Here is an 18,432-nt window from a genome sequence, read left to right as displayed (position 1 = left end):
TGCTCAGGAAGGCCGTGGTATAAAAACGATGCCCAATTGGCACTAAGGGGCCTAAAGTGTGCCAAGAAAACATCCCCCACACCATTACACCACCACCACCAGCCTGCACAGTGGTAACAAGGCATGATGGATCCATGTTCTCATTCGGTTTACGCCAAATTCTGACTCTACCATCTGAATGTCTCAACAGAAATCGAGACTCATCAGATGAGGCAACATTTTTCCAGTCTTCAACTGTCCAATTTTGGTAAGCTCTTGCAAATTGTAGCCTCTTTTTCCTATTTGTAGTGGAGATGAGTGGTACCCGGTGGGGTCTTCTGCTGTTGTAGCCCATCCGCCTCAAGGTTGTGCGTGTTGTGGCTTCACAAATGCTTTGCTGCATACCTCGGTTGTAACGAGTGGTTATTTCAGTCAAAGTTGCTCTTCTATCAGCTTGAATCAGTCGGCCCATTCTCCTCTGACCTCTGGCATCAACAAGGCATTTTCGCCCACAGGACTGCCGCATACTGAATGTTTTTCCCTTTTTTACACCATTCTTTGTAAACCCTAGAAATGGTTGTGCTTGACAATTCCAGTAACTGAGCAGATTGTGAAATACTCAGACCGGCCCGTCTGGCACCAACAACCATGCCACGCTCAAAATTGCTTAAATCACCTTTCTTTCCCATTCTGACATTCAGTTTGGAGTTCAGGAGATTGTCTTGACCAGGACCACACCCCTAAATGCATTGAAGCAACTGCCATGTGATTGGTTGATTAGATAATTGCATTAATAAGAAATTGAACAGGTGTTCCTAATAATCCTTTAGGTGAGTGTGTGTATACATATATACATATATATATATATATATATATATATATATATATATATATATATATATAGTTATCAGTTTTATTTCCTCCAGCGGACACTTTTAATCTCATCAAAGTGAATCAGTGGCTTGTGAGATGATTATGGTGTGTTATTGTGCCAACATCTGCCAGAGTCTTGTGGTTAAATCTGCTAATGCTCACATTTGACCTGACAGTGTGATGTTAATTATCACAGAGGATTCAGATCTTGCTGATCTCAAGATTTATGCATGTGCCATTTATGTAAAAAGGGGTCATATCATGAAAAATATACTGAAAACTTCCCCAACATTGTAAAAATCTTTCAAAATCATGTCAAACTAAATTACAATGTTGACTTTATCAGTAAAGGACGAAACTCCTTTAATGTAAGGAAAATTACAAGTGGAAGTTCTATGTTGGAGTTAAATTAGAATTACATTTTAATCTGGCCAATGATGTAATTTCGTGGAAATGTGATTACAGACAATGTGGCAAGGCATTATTTTAAGGCATTAGATGTTTATTCTAGGTCTTTTAGTGGCTTTTTGCACATAATCTACAAATGAAAGTGTAATGAAACTCATTTTCTTCAAGGTGTTTTTACTTGGGGGTTTTTTTATTCCTTGAATGCTGCTTTTCTTTTTTTAAATCGTTTTCCCTTGCAGAACTGAAAGATTAAACTCTCCACTGCAGATCTCTTGAGTTTTAAAGATGATTATTCTCAGTGGCTGGTTTTGTCGACTTGAGCGTGTTGCACACAAATGCGACTAAATTAAGAAAGTCCTTTTAATGTGAATTATGTATTGCATCATTGAACTGCTTTTTTATGAGATGCAAAGAACTGTTGTTTTGTTGCCTTGGCAACAGTTTGCTTATTAAATGGTCCTCTTTTCTTGTTGTGGGGCTTCATACAGCCTCTAGGTGCATGGTGAGAGGTCAATTTTAGACCAGTAACACAAACAGACCTCCCAAAATATCCTTCCACTGAATGAGCTCCCCAAGGCGGTTTTGGGCTCTAGATAATGTCAATAAGAGTGAAGACAAAAGGATCTCCTCTGTCATTGTCATTGGCAAATGCTGAATCCCATTGAGATGGATGGGAAGGCTAATAGATAGCATTGTCCAGATATTGCGCACATCCTTGGTAACATCATAAGGCCTATAGACACCCAGCCGAGGTTCACACAGAGGCTCAGATACCAAGACTGTCTAACTAGACAGTGATTCAGCTCTATGGCTCAGTGTTTGCTATAGACACACAGTCTAGACTAGCTGTGAAAAGTGTGCAAGTGTGCTGAATCATGATTCAGGAGTTAATGCCTAATTTGATTTAAGAGATTCATTCGTTCTGCTCAAGTGTATAGTTTCTTCATCAATATATTCAGATCTCATATGCTATAAGCTCAAGCTCAACCAAGTGGACATACAGTACAGTTTATCTGCATTACAGGCCTTGTTTGAGTTCTTATACTATAGAGAAAACATGCTTGGCTTGCCATATGACATTCAGAATGCTGTCTGTGGGCTTGATTGCTTTAGAAAGCAGAATAACTGAATTAGATGTGGGAGCCAACTCCTACAGTCAGTTTGCCACAAGCAACTGTTGGCCCGCTTGAGAGAGAGAGTCAGTTGGATTATGTTGTTGTGTGTTTACTCAACTATAGATATACAGTATGTCTGTATTTTATGGTGATCTTATCTCAGAAACTCACACATAGACGCACACTCACAAGCTGATATGCAAACATGCCATACTTGAAGACGACTCTGACATGCTCTGCCAACTTCTCTGACAGTCTTGCTTTTAGAGTCAAATTTTGAGTCTTTCTTTTGTAGTCAAGCCATGTTTTAAAGTCTTGGTTTTGTTTTTGTTTTTTGGAGTCAAGTTGTGTTTGTTTTGTGTTTTTTTTTTTTTTTTAGTCTTGCATTTGGAGTCAAGTCATGTTTTTAGAGTCAAAGCCATGTTTTAAAGTCTTGTTTTTTTGGAGTCAAAATGTTTTTTGTTTTTTTTAGTCATGCTTTGAGAGTCAAGTCTTGTTTTTGAAGTCAGTTTTGGTTTTTAAGTTGCCTTTGAAGTCTCATCATTTTTTAGTCATAATTAGTTTTTAAGCCTTTTAATGTCATGTTTTTGAGTCTAGTTTTGGTGTCAAGTGTTGTTTTGGAGTCCAAATTAGTTTTTTAGTCTCGCTTTAGGGGTCAAGTCAAGTCAAGTCAAGTCAAGTCACATTTATTTATATAGCGCTTTTCACAATACAGATTGCATCAAAGCAGCTTCACAGTGATAACATGAAAGTAGTACAACACAGTTCAATAATATTGTTGAATATTAAATATCCCCAACTAAGCAAGCCAAAAGCAAGGCGACAGTGGCAAGGAACCAAAACTCCATCAGATTGGATGGAGAAAAAAACCTTGGGAGAACCCAGGCTAGTCAGGGGCCAGTTCTCCTCTGGCTAACAATCATAGGGTTTTAAAAAAGCTTTACAGTAAGTGCATATCAGAGAGTACCTGGAAAAAATACATTTAGTTAATCATGTAATATTTAGGGGATAACATATCGCCGGCGTTGAGTCGTCTCTTCGCAGGCGTTGAGTCGTCTCTTCACAGGCGTTGGTCTTCTCATCACAGGCGTTGGTCTTCTCATCACAGGCGTTGGGGCATCCGAAATCCCCGTGAGAGGCAGGATACCAAACTGGAGCCTACGAACGCCATTTTTCTCGGGACAAGCGTCCCGAGATAACAGCAGAAAGGCAGATGGGAAATAATTAGCATAGCTGATGTTCATAATGATTTCCATTACATGGGAGTAGGTGTTAGAAAACCATAATCTCACAACTCTCCGCAACCCAAACTCTCCGCAACCCAACCGCAAAAAAAAGTCATGTTTTTGGGACAAAATTGTTTTTATGTTTTGGCTTTGTAGTCAAGTTATGTTTTTAAACTTTGTTTTTAAAGTCAAGACTTGTTTTAAAGTTCATTTTAAAATGTATTTAAATAGATTTTTTGAAGTCATGTATTTTGAGTCAAAATTTGTTCTCATTGAAGTTAAAGCTGCAGTTAAAAATTATCCAAAATTAATTTTTGAGCAAAAAAACTATCTGCTTGCCTTAGCTCGATTCAAAACGGTAAGCTTGTAATAATGTTTTTAATTCCAGTGGTACATTCCAGCATGTCTGTGCATCTGTACACATAAAGGAGGAGTCTCGGCTAGTAGGCTATATTGTGTGTGACGATGTTGGAGGTGCAGATTTATAGCCTTTTCTCACAGCACTTGATATAATTAAAGGAGAACTCCGGTCAATTTTAACATTGAGCTCATTTTTTTTGTACATTTGGACACAGTAGTCGATTGTCGAGTTCGCGCGCGCGAACTCGACAATCGACTACTGTGGACTTCGAACGAAACCAGGAAGTAAATACAGGTATGTGAGCTGGCTGAATAAACATCATTTTTATTAATATCTTTCACATCTATTGCAGTCAGATTGACCGTGGTCACTCTTAATAACACCACTCACATGGCTGTGCACTTGTAATGACAAATCAAGGATGTTAAGAGGCTAAAAGCAGGTTTAGAACTTGCCCCAATGAAGTCAACAGGGTGTGAATTTTAAAAAGAGGATAACACGCTGTAGGCAACACTGATTTTTGTCGTTTTTGTCTGTACTGACAGCACTCCAAATGTACGAAAAAATGAGCTCAATGTTAAAATTGACCGGAGTTCTCCTTTAAACATCAATTTGATGGCGGATCCAGAATGGTTCAAACGACAATCACCATTGACAACTGGAGACTCACCCCCAAGGGGGTAATCCATCGACCGGAAGTTGAAGCCGGCCGGGTGCCGCCATGTTGTAGCAGAACTTCACTTGCGTTAGCATTTCCATTGACTCCCATTCATTTTGGCGTCACTTTGACAGCGAATAACTTTACATCTGAGGCGTTTAAAGACTCCATTTGTCCATTATTTATTTCTAAAGAAACACGACAATGTATAAAGTGCTCCATTACCTTCTATGTTACATTATGGCCCCGTAGAAACAGTTTTAGTAAAAATAGGCTAACGATTGCGTCATAACCACTCGACTCTCTGTCGCGCTGTACAGAAATTACCGTACAGACAGGAGGAGAAGCTCGCAGCAATCGGGGGGACGTCCCGTCAAGGGAGAAGCCCATAGATAATGAGTCCATAAAAGCAACGGAATACTTACTCCTGCTCACTCACGCCAAATAACTCTTTGCTCAAGTTCCCCGTCTCTGCCAGATTAACGTTGGCAATTTTCACGCACAGCTACTAGAAGATTAACGTCTGTCAGACAGGTTGCTCACGTCATCAAGCTTAGTTTGAGTCGGTTTGAGTCTGCGCGTCAGGAACGGAAGTGCTCAGAAATCGCTAAAAATGGGCTTCAACTGTCTCAACTGAGTTCCAATGAGATGGCTCTGTCCATTTCTTATACTGTCTATGGACTCACCCGGTGTAAAATGCAAAAGACTTTGGAGGGGCTACAGAAAAAAAGAGACTGCAACTGGGCATGCGAAAACAAGGATAAATATCGGAAAGGCGTTAAATGTAATTAAAAAATATACTGAAACTTTAATTTGAACCTTATTATGAATATCATACTTGTTTAACATTGAACAAACAGTGTAAACACTGAGGGGGAAAATGCATAACAAAAGCACTTCCTCACAAAAACAAATAGATACTTTACCATCCCACATACTAATTGAATCAAATAAAGACAGGAAATATTCAGCAGGCACTCCATTGTGGGTCTGGAGAAGTGGTGAATGCAAAATGAAGTCTCCTATTGTGACGGCTGATTTGTTTTCTTCTGCTACAGGTGGGGCACACAAGGAGATTTCACCACCACACACCCCCTGCCCGCGGTCAAAGTCAAACTCTTCACCGAAAGCACTGGAGTCCTGGCTCTGGAGGACAAAGAGCTGGGCAGGGTAAGACAAGTGTGTGTCTGTCTGTCTGTCCGTCCACCACCGAGGTTTACTGCAAACTTCCTCTGCGTTCAATCTCCACAATGTGCTCAATAATTAGCTGATGTTGCGGGAACAGATGTTCCGCACACAGTGTGTGTGAACCGTGATGTGCGTGCACATGTGTCCGTATGTGTGCGAGGGGGAAAGCGAGCTACAGGCGAGGGAAATCTCTAATCATTAGGGCTCACGCTCCCACAGTAACAGATGGAGACTCCCCATTAGAGACTCGCACCAAACAGACTGCACCTCCTCCATCCGTTTTCTCCTGCCGTCTCTCTCCGATAGTAACCCTCTTTTTCTCTCGTCTCCCGTCATCCCCTTCACACCTATTTCTCCAGCTGCCCATCCAGGTGTATCAGTCCTAATCATTTCTCTTTTTTATTCTCTCTTTTACGGTGTTCTGTCTAGGTGGTCCTTCACCCCACCACAAACGGGCCCAAAACGGCAGAGTTTCACAAGATGGTAGTGCCTAAGAACAGCCAAGATGTGGATCTGAAAATCAAACTGGCGGTCCGCATGGACAAGCCCCCCAACATGAAGCATAGCGGGTACGTCAATAATGATGCTCATATTCTGACCTCCAGGATCTGAATATGTTCTTGCTTGTTTATATTATATAAGACAACAATGCACACATTAGAACTATAAAGAAATTCCATTGATAAATTACATTTCTTTAATAATGTAAGGGTCTTTTCTCACATGTGGGGAATAATCTGTATTATTATATAAATATAGAATGAATAAGTCCTTAGGTAAACTTGTAATGATAATATATACTGTATATAATTTCTTTAGCATTTGTTTGAATGTTTTTTTTTTTCTTAGTAAGAAAAAACCCCAAAACCCATTCAGCTCAAAGCAAGTTTACATGAATGAGGTACATTGGGAAAAGTATGATTATAGTGCCATCTTGTGTCTGGTGATTGTAGATTTCATTTATTGAGATTCTTGTGAATCCACTTATGTCACACATTAAGTTTACTTGGACTTCCAGGAGTCTCTCAGGAAATGGTATCTTGTCTGACACACTGACACCCACAAGATTATTCATAAAATCCCCCAAACTAGCTCTATCTACCCCCCTTCACACGGAGATTCCGGAAAATACATATTTGTCCTGGAATGGTTTGATTTTGGTTCATTCACACTGCCAATGATTTTCTGGAATCTGTGCATGCGTTCACACACATCCCGTAAAGATCTGTGACATCGATAAGACATAAAAATTAAATAATGAAAATGAAAATAAATAGCTAAATAAAATGACCTCAATTAATAATGTGGCAACATTAAACATAAGTAAAAAAGAAATTAAAAAAAAAAAAAAAAGTTATTTGCTGGTCAAGAAGTCAGATTTGATCTTTTTAAAAGCATTGAAAATACAAAGAAGAAAAAACATATAACAAATTAAATAATGAACATTTAAATAAATAGCAACATTTTTTAAAAAAAACATTAAGAAATTGGCAACATTAAACATAAGTAAACAAAAAAAGATATCAAATGAATTATTTATTTGTAAATTACTTTTTTCCACACTTTTTTTCCCTACCAAAACAGCATATTTTTAATCGAATGAATTGTAAATGTTAGTTCATTTTATGACAAAAAATCGGATCCTTCTGTCTGTTGGTTTTCACTCATAGTTTCCAAAAGTGAGTATAGCAGCAGAGAAGATGTGCGGGACCAGCTGCTGGGGTCCTTCCCTGAGCGGGACGGGGTCAGGGGTCATATCAGTGCCATCAGCCTGCTAATTACACAGAGGCCCTGCGTGATTCCTCTATAGAGCGGCTCCCGGAGAGCCCTGTCCTAATTGGCAGAAGCCTCTTCAACCTGGAATTACCTCTTTAGCAGATCACACAAGACATTGCAGAGGACGAGGACCATTTACATGCTCAGACAGATCCAGGCCATTCTCACACAGATAGTGCAAACGTTTGTGCTGAGACATGTTGATTTTCAAATTTATATGATTGTGGCATTTTATACAACATTTAATTGCTTACTTTACCCTCTTTTTATTTAGTGTAATATTTTTTATGAATAATGACTTGAATTTCAGCCTGTTCCTCTTCAGAAAAATGTTCGGCCTTATGATACTCATTAAACATACAAAAAAATCAAATTAAACAAAATATAAAATGAATTTATTTATAATTAGCTGGTCAAGAATTTAGAGTTGGTAATTACAAGGGAGGAAAAACTGATTATAAATGAAATAATTAACATTCAAAAAGCATCATTAACATTTGAATAAATATTTGGCAACAAGTAAACCCAAAATTAAAAGAAAACATTACATATTTTTATTTTTCTAGTTAAAAATTCTGATTTGATATTTATAAAAGCAGCAGGATTACAATGGAGGAAAACAACAGATTTCAAATTAAAACTTAAATAAATGAACATTCAAATAAATGGCTACATTTAAACATAAATGAATAAAGAGCATTATAAAATGAATTTATCGTTGTTTTTCTGGTCAAGAATTTAGATTTGGTATTTATAAAAGAGTTGAATGAAATTTAAATTCAAATAAAAAAATGTAATAATGAACATTCAAATAAAATAGCTACATTAAAAACATTAAATACAAATGTGTCTGCATTAAACATAAGTAAACAAAAAAAATGAATATAAAACATTGAATATTAATTAAAATATGAAATGAATAATTTGTTTATAAGTGTTTTGTAAATTACTTTTTACCTACCAAAACAAACCAAAGCAAAGTTTAAATGAAATGAATTGCACATAATAGTTCATTTTATTTCAATTTTCCAGTTAGACAAATATCTGATTTCTTCAACAGGTCTCTTGAGATTTGCAAGACCAAAATCATACCATTTCAGTCTTAGGTTTTGTCCAATTGCCCATATACCCACTCACGTCCACCAAAACAAACACCTGATGACTGTCCCAGAGCATGGGAAGAGAGGGAGCGGGATTTTCAGGTTGAGTACACCCCATTAAAAGAAGCCATCTGTTTATCAGCAGAGCGACTGAAGAATTGGGAGGCATTCAGTTTTGTGGAGTGACCCAGCATGGCCCTGAGAGAGAGAGAGCTGCCAGCTCTAGTCTGATCAGTCTGTCTCTGTCTCACTTACGCTCGCTCCCGCTTTCTTTCTCCCCCATGCTCCTTTTTTTCTTGTACTTCTCTTTGTACCCCTTTAAAACCATCTTTGCCCTCATTCGCTTGAGGGCCAGGCCTCACATTAAAGCCCTTTTTACACATTCACATTTTTTTCTCATAAAATCTTCTTTAACCTTCCCTTTCGGTTACAACCGCACATTGCATTTGTGACTCATTAATTTGTGTCATTGCTTGACATTTGTTATACTACGTATTGCTAAGACAGAAAGTTTAATAAGATTATGTTGTTTTCATTTTATTTACATACTATAAGAATGTTTATTTAGATTTTTAAATAAAACTTTTATATTTGAAGTTTTTATTTTAATTTCAGTTTGGGAAATTTTGACGTGTGCTTCTATTTTTTATTTTATTACATTTTTAGTTATTTTAGTACTCAATCATGTTTATTTCAATTACTTGCCAAATTTTAAAAATTGAGTTTTTCATCTAATAGTTGTTTTTTATTTGCTTTCTGCTTGTAAAATGTTTTGGTAACGCTTCCTTTTACAGTCCTGTTACCCATGTACTTACTATGTACTTATTAACTATAATTACTGGGTAATAACTAGGTACTAACCCTGAACCTACCCCTAACCCATGTACTTACCTTTTAAATAACCAGTACTTTCTAGGTAAGTACACTGTAAGTACTGTACTGTAAAAGGAAGCGCTACCAATGTTTTTAATTTCTATGCAAATTATTCGCAAATCCGTTTTTTTAATGTCTATTATGGCATTAAATTGAATGACAGGTTATTTTTACACCACAGAGAAATCCATTCTGCTTGTGTTTCACAAACAAGGCCCAAATTATTTAATCTGCATTATTGCCGTTCAACCACATGGGGGCACTGCTACCGTTGTAATAACATCTAAGGAAGCTTTCTTATGGTAATGTTTAATCTAGCTTTTTACAGTCATATTGGCATAAATTGTGAGCTTAACAGTTGTATTATGTTTTAAAGCTCAAATCAGTATCTTAACGTGCATTGTGCAATTTATAGTGACAAACCTATTGACTTTACCCGGTTGTTAGTGGACCCTGAGAACAGGCCGGCGCGATTTAAATCGTTTTTATAGCCTACAAACAGTCTGATTCAACATAGTGGTTTCATTTAGCAACACTGTAAAAAGTGATCAGTTGACTTAACTTTAAAAATAAAAAAAAGTGAGGAAACCTGTTGGATTAAAATGATTAAATAAACTTTGTGCGTAATTGAAAAAATTATGTTATGTGTAATTGTTCACAAGTTCACATTACAAAATTTTTTCAATTGCGCATAAAGTTTATTGCTAAGGCTACAGGATTCCGCACTTTTTTAAGTTAAGTCAACTGATCCCTTTTTAAAGTGTGTTTTATGCAATTATGATTTATAATACAACCATGTCGCGTTAATTTCTTGATGTGTGAAATTAAATAGTCTGAATTAATCACGTCAAACATTTTAAAGCTCTATTATTGCAGCTCTTTTCCACCCGCTGACTGGTTCTTATCTACACAGCTGATAGATAGTGTAGATAACATGAACTTTTTCATTATAATCAAACCAATGTTGTGTATTTTTTTAATATTATTATTATTTATCTGAGGCGAAGTCGGCTGGAAAGTGCCTGCGTTCACCCGGAGGTCGTCCTGCCCACCGTTTGCCGGCCATTGTTGCCATCTAAATGGGATCATGTGTATCAGAAAGGTGTCGGAGAGTGAGCTGAAAATCACTTTCACAAGTGGATGATTACCTCTGCCACATGTTAACCCGGATTGGCCCGCTTCCATGCACTCGCTGCTCCCTCAACCTTGACTGGAGATTTGTTTTTTCCCCCCATGTGTCCATTTATGAAGAATTGATTTCACCTCACCCATGTTTCTGCACACATCCTTCTTTTTTGTTATCTTTTCAAGAATGTGTGTTAATCAATAGCCTGCGATTCTCCGTCATTCAGTGAACATGCTAGAATTCAGGCTTTTGTGAATTAATGAATGGCAGCAACTTCCTATATGGGTTTTATACCTTGGCTTGATAATTATGGTCTTTTTAACATGATTATTTTTTCCTCATGTCAATTTGATTTATCCATGACACTCATAATGTGTTTTTCTCTGTAGGTATCTTTACGCTTTAGGCCAGCGAGTGTGGAAGCGATGGAAGAGGAGATATTTTGTGCTTGTTCAGGTGGGTTGACATCCTAATTACATATATATATTTCAATTGAATTCATTTGTTGCGGGGAAAAGCACTTATTTTTAACCGTTTTCATGCGTTTTGTGTTTACTTATAGATAATTAGTTTTTCCAAAAGAAAACTCATTTTGTATTATTTATTTTAGTTTTGTAACACCATTGGTTTTAAAAAAAAAATAAGGCAAATCACTATCATACATAACCACCATCTTCCAGAGGTGATGGCAGACACTTCTGTTTACAATATTTTACAAGAGAACGACGGAACTGGTATCATTTGAATCATCAGGTTGTCTTGTTTAATTTGATGAATACCACACACACACACACACACACACACACACAAAGAGCGAGCAATATGGCTTTCTGTTGGCGTAAACATTTACGTAATCATTTTTTAAAATTTAGTACATTTGATTAGAATACCACAATTCATCCATGCACAAAATGTAAAAATTTCATGTTTTATTTTCTATTTTTTGTTAAAAAATCTCCTCTCTCTGTGTCTTCTGTTGTTCAGGTGAGTCAGTACACATTTGCCATGTGCAGTTTCCGGGAGAAGAAGTCTGAGCCGCATGAGCTGATGCAGTTGGACGGGTATACGGTAGATTACTCCGATCCGCAGCCAGGTACACACACACTTCAACACTAACCAGTTATTTAGGAACTCCGTCAAATGCTTCTGTGCGCAGTTACTTATTTCAAAATTGGATGAATAATCATAATTACAATAAATTTCAATGAGCCCTCTCTTAAATTAGAATTTTACATTTGAAAGAAATAAATGACGTGGGTATGAAGTATTGAAGAAAACCAGAATCTGTTTAATTACAGAGAACGAAATAAGGGGGAAACAGCATTTATAGATTCAGAATATGCTGTAATAATAATAATGTGCAAATTAAGTCGACATGGGAGTATCGTAAAACTGATTTTATCATTTTATAATTTACCGGTATATGTAAAAATAAAAGATATATTATAAATATTTACAGTGTAATGTGTTGTAGATTATAAATGCATATTTATAATCTCATGGTAATTCATCCATACATTAATAGATGTTTATAACATATTTTATAATATTAAAATAATATATTTTAGATTGATCATCTTATTTTTGAATTATAAAAAATCTCTACAGCATTCTTATGTTAGACAATTCTGGCCAAATAATTGAGATGTTTTTCATGGTGTTCTGTAAAAAATCTAAAACGCATTAATTTATTTGTTATATATATATATATATATATATATTGTTTTACATGTTTATCAGAGTATAAAGCAGTTTTACTTATGAGATCAGCATCAAATGAACAAAACACATTATAGCAAGACATTATATGTGTAGTAGATGCATAAATTGAGCAACAAAAACACACGTATATCAGTGTTTCTTAGCAGTGTGTTCTTGAATTGACTGATACGGATCAACTTGCAACAACAACAACAACAACATCTCTGCAGGTCTTCAGGGGGGTAGAGCGTTCTTCAGCGCTGTCCGAGAAGGTGATCAGGTGGTATTCGCCAGCAATGATGATCAGGACCGCGCTCTTTGGGTTCAGGCCATGTACCGCGCCACAGGCCAATCCTACAAACCACTAGCGCCCGCCCAGAACCAGCAGAACTGCAGAGGAGGAAACGCCCAAAAAGATGCCCCTGTGTCCTTACTCAGTACGTTATCTTTTATTCATCTCTCAGATGCTAATATGATCTTAATTACTAAGCATCTTCAAATGACATTGCAATACATTGTGTTCTGCTTGATTTCAGACACGTCAACGTTTTTTTTAATGCTCAAATTTAAAACCTCCTAAGGTTGCTAAACGAATGTGTAAAGATGAAGAGAAAGCGGGCTCTTTTTCTGCCACCTTCAGCTGTCCCCTCTTGAATGGACTTTGAAATTGGAGGTTGTGGTGGCCAGCCATCGATCCATTGGGCCGCTGCACAGACACAGTCTAAACAAATGTCAGCGGGGGGCTTGAATAACCCAAACACTGCTGCTGAGTGAAAGGAGGAACCTTTACACGACTGAAATGCTACAGTTTGCTCACTTTCAACAAACAGGGAGTGAGCCGAATGAGGTTTATATCATTATCTCTCCCGAAGAACCGCTCTGAGAGCTACAGGGCATTCATTTAGTGCAGAACCTTATCTAAGTGCTAAGGAACACGCCTTAAAACTAGATAGAATCTCATCTAGTCATATGTATGAAATATGAGCACTGATGGTAATTATAAACTTTAAAAAAAATGGCTTTTGAGTTATGAATAAAGTGTCTTCCTGAAGCCTGCATCAGCACTCGACTTCACAACTTTGCGAGCGCAGTCATTGAGTTTCATGAACCATTTTTCAAGGTCTCTTACACAGTCATTTTTGATGCATCTTTTAATATCTCCGAAATTGGATGCAAAAGGCACCTCGAATGATGGCGAATCGTATGACAAAGAGCATGGAGAAGTTCCTCAGTGCCTGTCAGATCACGGACACAGCACGGTTGTCTGTTCTTACCGTGCGAATACCATTGAAGCCACTGATAACTTTGGTATTCGGCCAATTAAAAGGTCATGCATTCTTTCAGAAATACTTCTTACAGATTGTGTGTTGAAAACGAATTTCAAAATGCCATCCAACGAATTCACCTAAAGCTCAAAAATCCAGACCCATTTGATGCCTGTTAACAAAATCCAGCATGTTTCGCTTCACGAGTCCGTGAAGTTATTAACTCGCCCTGACATTGGACTTCCTGTCATTGATTGATTCGCACAGATCTCAGCATTGAGCTGTCTCACTGCCTTACACTCAGCGGTGACCGGCGTCCTCTCATAGACAGATCTGTGTTTTACGTCAAAGGCTCGGGTTTCATATCCAAGCGTGTGAACACCGATGTCCTGTCCTGCTTCATTAGTCTTCCCAACTCTGGCTGGTTTCACTTGAAGCGACCCGCCAGGCCGTACCTGCGATCTCGCAGTTGATACCTGTCATAAAGCTCCCCGTCCTCCTTGTCGGGAGATGTCAGATGGATGTGACTGCTGACGTGACTCCTGGACCGGGAAGCACACGAGGCACGTTCCCGGCCCCTTCAGCTGGGATTAAACACGACGCACCCCCTCCGCTCTGACTCCGTCCACTTGTCCGTGGACAAAAGCGCTAACTTAAAGTTGACACGGATCAATGTGCTGCTCCTGTCAAACCCGATCCGTCAGACTCGCAACGTGGATCAATACCACGTCTCGCTCCTCTTTATCTCCTTTTGTCTCTTTTCTGTCCCTTTCTCGATGTTATGAATGTAAAATGACCTACATCGAATTAAAAGGGACGGACAATGGGGCCGACTCTTGTCGATTGGAGATCGTACTTCTGCTCAGCCAACAAGTGATGTTTTTGGGGGGGGGAACCAACAAATGCCCACACTGCTTCCAGGCACGTACAGGGCTTTTTCCCCATCAATATGAAGTCGTTGGCATGCCAGAAATGGCAGCGTTAATAAAAGCAATCACTAATGCTCGTCTCAAGAAGGTGCCGCTGGCCATGGAGGCGTCAGGAGATGTGTCTCAAAAGCCTTGGTCTTTTGTGGTCCTTGAGAAGCGAAGGCCCTCGCTCTGCACATGTGGGCTCTCAACACGCCGCCAGCGAGTGTTAGGCTTTTCACAGACCTCCCATTAGCCCATTTTGAGGACGCTTGTGAAAGGACTGGAAATGAACTTGGGCACACTTTTAGTGCTTTCTCCTGCTTTTTCTGCCTCGCGTCTTTCTTTCCTCTCCCTCTTTCTCTGACTTGCCCTGACCCCTCGGCCTCTTTGCATCATGCCCAACGTGTCGGCTTTTTTTTCTTCTTCTTCTTCTCCCGCATTCAATCTCCTCGTGTCAGGAAGTCTGAATGCAAAACGGGACAGACCGTCAGCGAACGTGCGCTCGCGTTCCTCCTAATTACAGCGCTCTCACAAAGGTGCGCTCCTTTTACTCAAGGTCGAGACTCAATCAGCGCGGGCTGAACGAGTGACATCACTTTCATACAACTCACCTGTCTTCACCAGCCACCGAAAAAATTGCTTTAAGTGCTCGGGAGTCGCACGTTATTGTTTATATGCTGTTTCCACACAGCGTTTAATGCGCTAAAGATCAGGACATTCAGCCCATCGTAGCTTAGCGAACATCTGCCCTTTATTTTAAAAGGCTGAATGCCGGTTTGAATGCAAGGGGTGTTCGATTGATAAATTAGAGCACTTTGGTGCCGATATTTATGTGGGCATGTGGACAAAGTGCTAATATTTTACAGCAGTTTACAGCCACGCTTCCCTAGCGCCTGCCAGCTGAAATGTGGAAAACTGAGTTTCACAGCATAGCTTTGGCCAAAAGAGGTGAAATGCAAACACTCGGGATGTGTACGAAGATGGAGACTGTGTAACCAAACACAGATTGTGGTCTTTTACACAGCGTTTCAAGGTGTGAACCGTCACAGTGAATAGTAGTATGTATAAAATTCTTTGAAATATACATTTTCCCCCCCCTTTGCTCTAATGAATGTCTTCATGTATTAACAGCACGAACGGGCATTAACTGGCCATCTCTTATGGTGGGGATAAGATTCCCAGCACAAACGCCAGCGCGTGCCAGACTTCTGACTGTGTGTGTTTCTGGCACAGGTCTGGAGAAGACTCAGAGACAGGGAGTGGAGGAGCTCATCTCTGCGATGCCCTGCAACTTCGACCACACCAGCCTGTTCTTCGTCCTGCAGAAACACACACTCACACATCGCATGAACGACTCCTTTTCCTGCCTGGTGAGCTGAGAGAGAGCACAAATCTGGGTGTTGTTATTTGAACAATCACGCATATGATATGATGTGTTTTTATTAGCGGGTCCTCTGAACAATTCTGGTTACTTTATGGACTTGAGAAAGAAATATTTGGGGGAAAATTGGCGAGTGATGATATAATACAAATTTAAGCTGTATGTGTTTGACTCCTAAAAAAAATCATTTGTTTAGGAATCGTTAGGAATCTTTTGTTTGGGAATCGATTCGGCTACACTGGTTGCACTGTATGTTTTTGATTAATTGAAAATAACCAGTTCATACAACTAATTAATTTGGATGCTGGACTACTATGGTTGTGTTGGATGTTTTTGATTCACTTATAAGAACTGACTCAAGAACCATTCATTTAGCAATCAGTTGGACTACTCTAGTAGCGCTGAATAGTTTTGATTCGCTAAAATTACTTAAGAATAATTCATCCAGGAACTGTTTGGAATATATTGGTAGTGCTGTGTAGTTTTGAATTACTGAAAATAACTTATTGGTAAGAATCATTCATCTGGGATTCCATTGGGTAGCGCTGTATGTTTTTGATTCACTAAAACGAGCCGACATACAAGAATCATTTATTCAGGAATTGCTTGGACTTCACTGGTAGTGATGAATAGTTTTGATTCACTAAAAAGAATCGGCTCATATGAGTCATTTGTTCAGAAGTCGGACTACACTGGTTGTTTTGAGTGGTTTTGATTCACTAAAATGAACTGGCATATAAGAATCATTCGTTCAGGAATTGATTAGACTACACTGGTTGTGCTGTACGGCTTTGATTTACTAAAAAAAAGAAACTGATTCATAAGAATAGATTGGGTTCTGTCTGGTTTAAAATGAGAACGTTTTAAATGCATTTGCAAAATTAGCATAAAGTCTGTTGATTCCATTTGTGCCTGCTCGTAAGTGAGTGTGTGATGTGTTGGTGAAAGTATAATAGAGGAGGGGTTTATACTGTATGACTGAAGGGGAGGGATGTAGCCCTCCGGCTGAGTGAGGGCTCACGGTTAAGACAGGGATAAACACTTCCAATCAATACAACCCAAATAGGAAAACCATCCACTTGCATCCCGTCTCCTCCATTTACTGCCTTGAATAAAAGATCCCTGCTGGGACTGAGTTAGTTTGTTTATGCCTGTGTGCGTGTGATGAAATTGGAACAGGCGTTAGGAACATATGCGGGTAAATAGTCCACAATGGACTACAAGTTGGGTGGAGGTACACAGCCAATGGTGCAAATGAATAATTGTGTTATTTATATATTGTATATATATAAATTAGCAAATGGTAAAAAATTATATATATATATATATATATATATATACCTATATATTTCCCCCCATATATATATATCGTTTTTTACCATTTGCTGTTAACACCCTCACTTGTCCACCCCCACCCCACCATCTCTCTTTTCGTTCTCATTGTCGCTCCATACCTGCTCCGAGTGAGCACCTTCTGTTATCCATTCAGCTTCTGAATGACTCTGTCTGCGTTTGGCTCTTTGTAAAGACTCCCCAGCCTTTGTTCAAACTTCTGTGTTCAGCTAAAAGGGAGCCACAAAAGCCACCTGAATGTGCTGCTTTTCCCATGCCTTCTGGGATGTGACATCTGTGGGGGAGTGGGCCTGTTTTCAGGGAATCGAACGGAGGGGGAACGGATTTTCCAGGAGACCACATGCATACTATATGATTGACTACAAAATGTGTCTTATATAGACTATATATATATATATATATATTATCAAAACAGACTTCAGTCCTCTCTATCTTTGGATTCAGATGAGGTTTTTTGCAATCTTTATGAAATCCGATCCGTTTGTTCTGACAGTTTCGGCAATATCTGTTTACCTGGATCAGTTGCTATTGTAATGTAAGCACATGTACATTTTTATGGCATTACAAGTTTGTCAAAAAACTACTTGAAATCCAATCTTAACAAAAAATCTGGTTTTAATCTGATTTCACACCACATTTGGGATCATCGAAAACATCAAAAAATGTTGTGTGTATATGTGTGTGTGTGTATGTATATATATATATATACAAAATATTTTTGATGTGTTTGATTCAGTATGATCCCAAATGTAGTGTGAAATCAGATTTATATATATATATATATATATATATATATATATATATATATATATATATATATATATATATATAAAGATAAATAGATAGATAGATAGATAATTGTAGTATATTATATTACATATATGTATATTATTATATTATATATTAGCCTTCAAGTCTCAGATTTTCAAGCTTACTCCAAAAAAGCTCACAATCAATAAAAGTGGCCTGAAGGAAAATCAATAAGTGATGCTGTTGTAAGACTCAACTTTTTTTTTTTTTGCGTCAGCTGTCGTTTGATACAGGGATTAGGTTCAGTGAGCTGTTGGTGATTCAAAGACCAATATTTGGATTTTCTTTCCTCGTAACTACAGGGAATGTGAACACTAGATTCCTTGGA

The 18,432-nt window shown here is 38.3% G+C and overlaps 1 protein-coding gene across 8 annotated transcripts in view; it reads left to right on the top strand.

The window, feature by feature from the left end:
* Positions 1-18,432, top strand: part of cadps2 (Ca++-dependent secretion activator 2) — a 162,104-nt gene that overhangs the window by 106,222 nt on the left and 37,450 nt on the right. For all 8 annotated transcript variants that reach the window (XM_056271902.1, XM_056271894.1, XM_056271898.1 and 5 more), the window contains 6 exons: positions 5,679-5,790; positions 6,238-6,377; positions 11,073-11,139; positions 11,668-11,776; positions 12,615-12,821; positions 15,794-15,930. In XM_056271902.1, the coding sequence (XP_056127877.1) occupies positions 5,679-5,790; positions 6,238-6,377; positions 11,073-11,139; positions 11,668-11,776; positions 12,615-12,821; positions 15,794-15,930 (772 nt within the window). The remainder of the gene's footprint in view (positions 1-5,678; positions 5,791-6,237; positions 6,378-11,072; positions 11,140-11,667; positions 11,777-12,614; positions 12,822-15,793; positions 15,931-18,432) is intronic.

Source organism: Rhinichthys klamathensis, unplaced genomic scaffold (assembly GCF_029890125.1).
Source record: "Rhinichthys klamathensis goyatoka isolate OS25496 unplaced genomic scaffold, OSU_Roscu_1.1 h1tg000328l_1, whole genome shotgun sequence".
In the NCBI taxonomy this organism is placed as follows: domain Eukaryota; kingdom Metazoa; phylum Chordata; class Actinopteri; order Cypriniformes; family Leuciscidae; genus Rhinichthys; species Rhinichthys klamathensis.
This window is presented reverse-complemented; position numbering and strand designations above follow the sequence as displayed.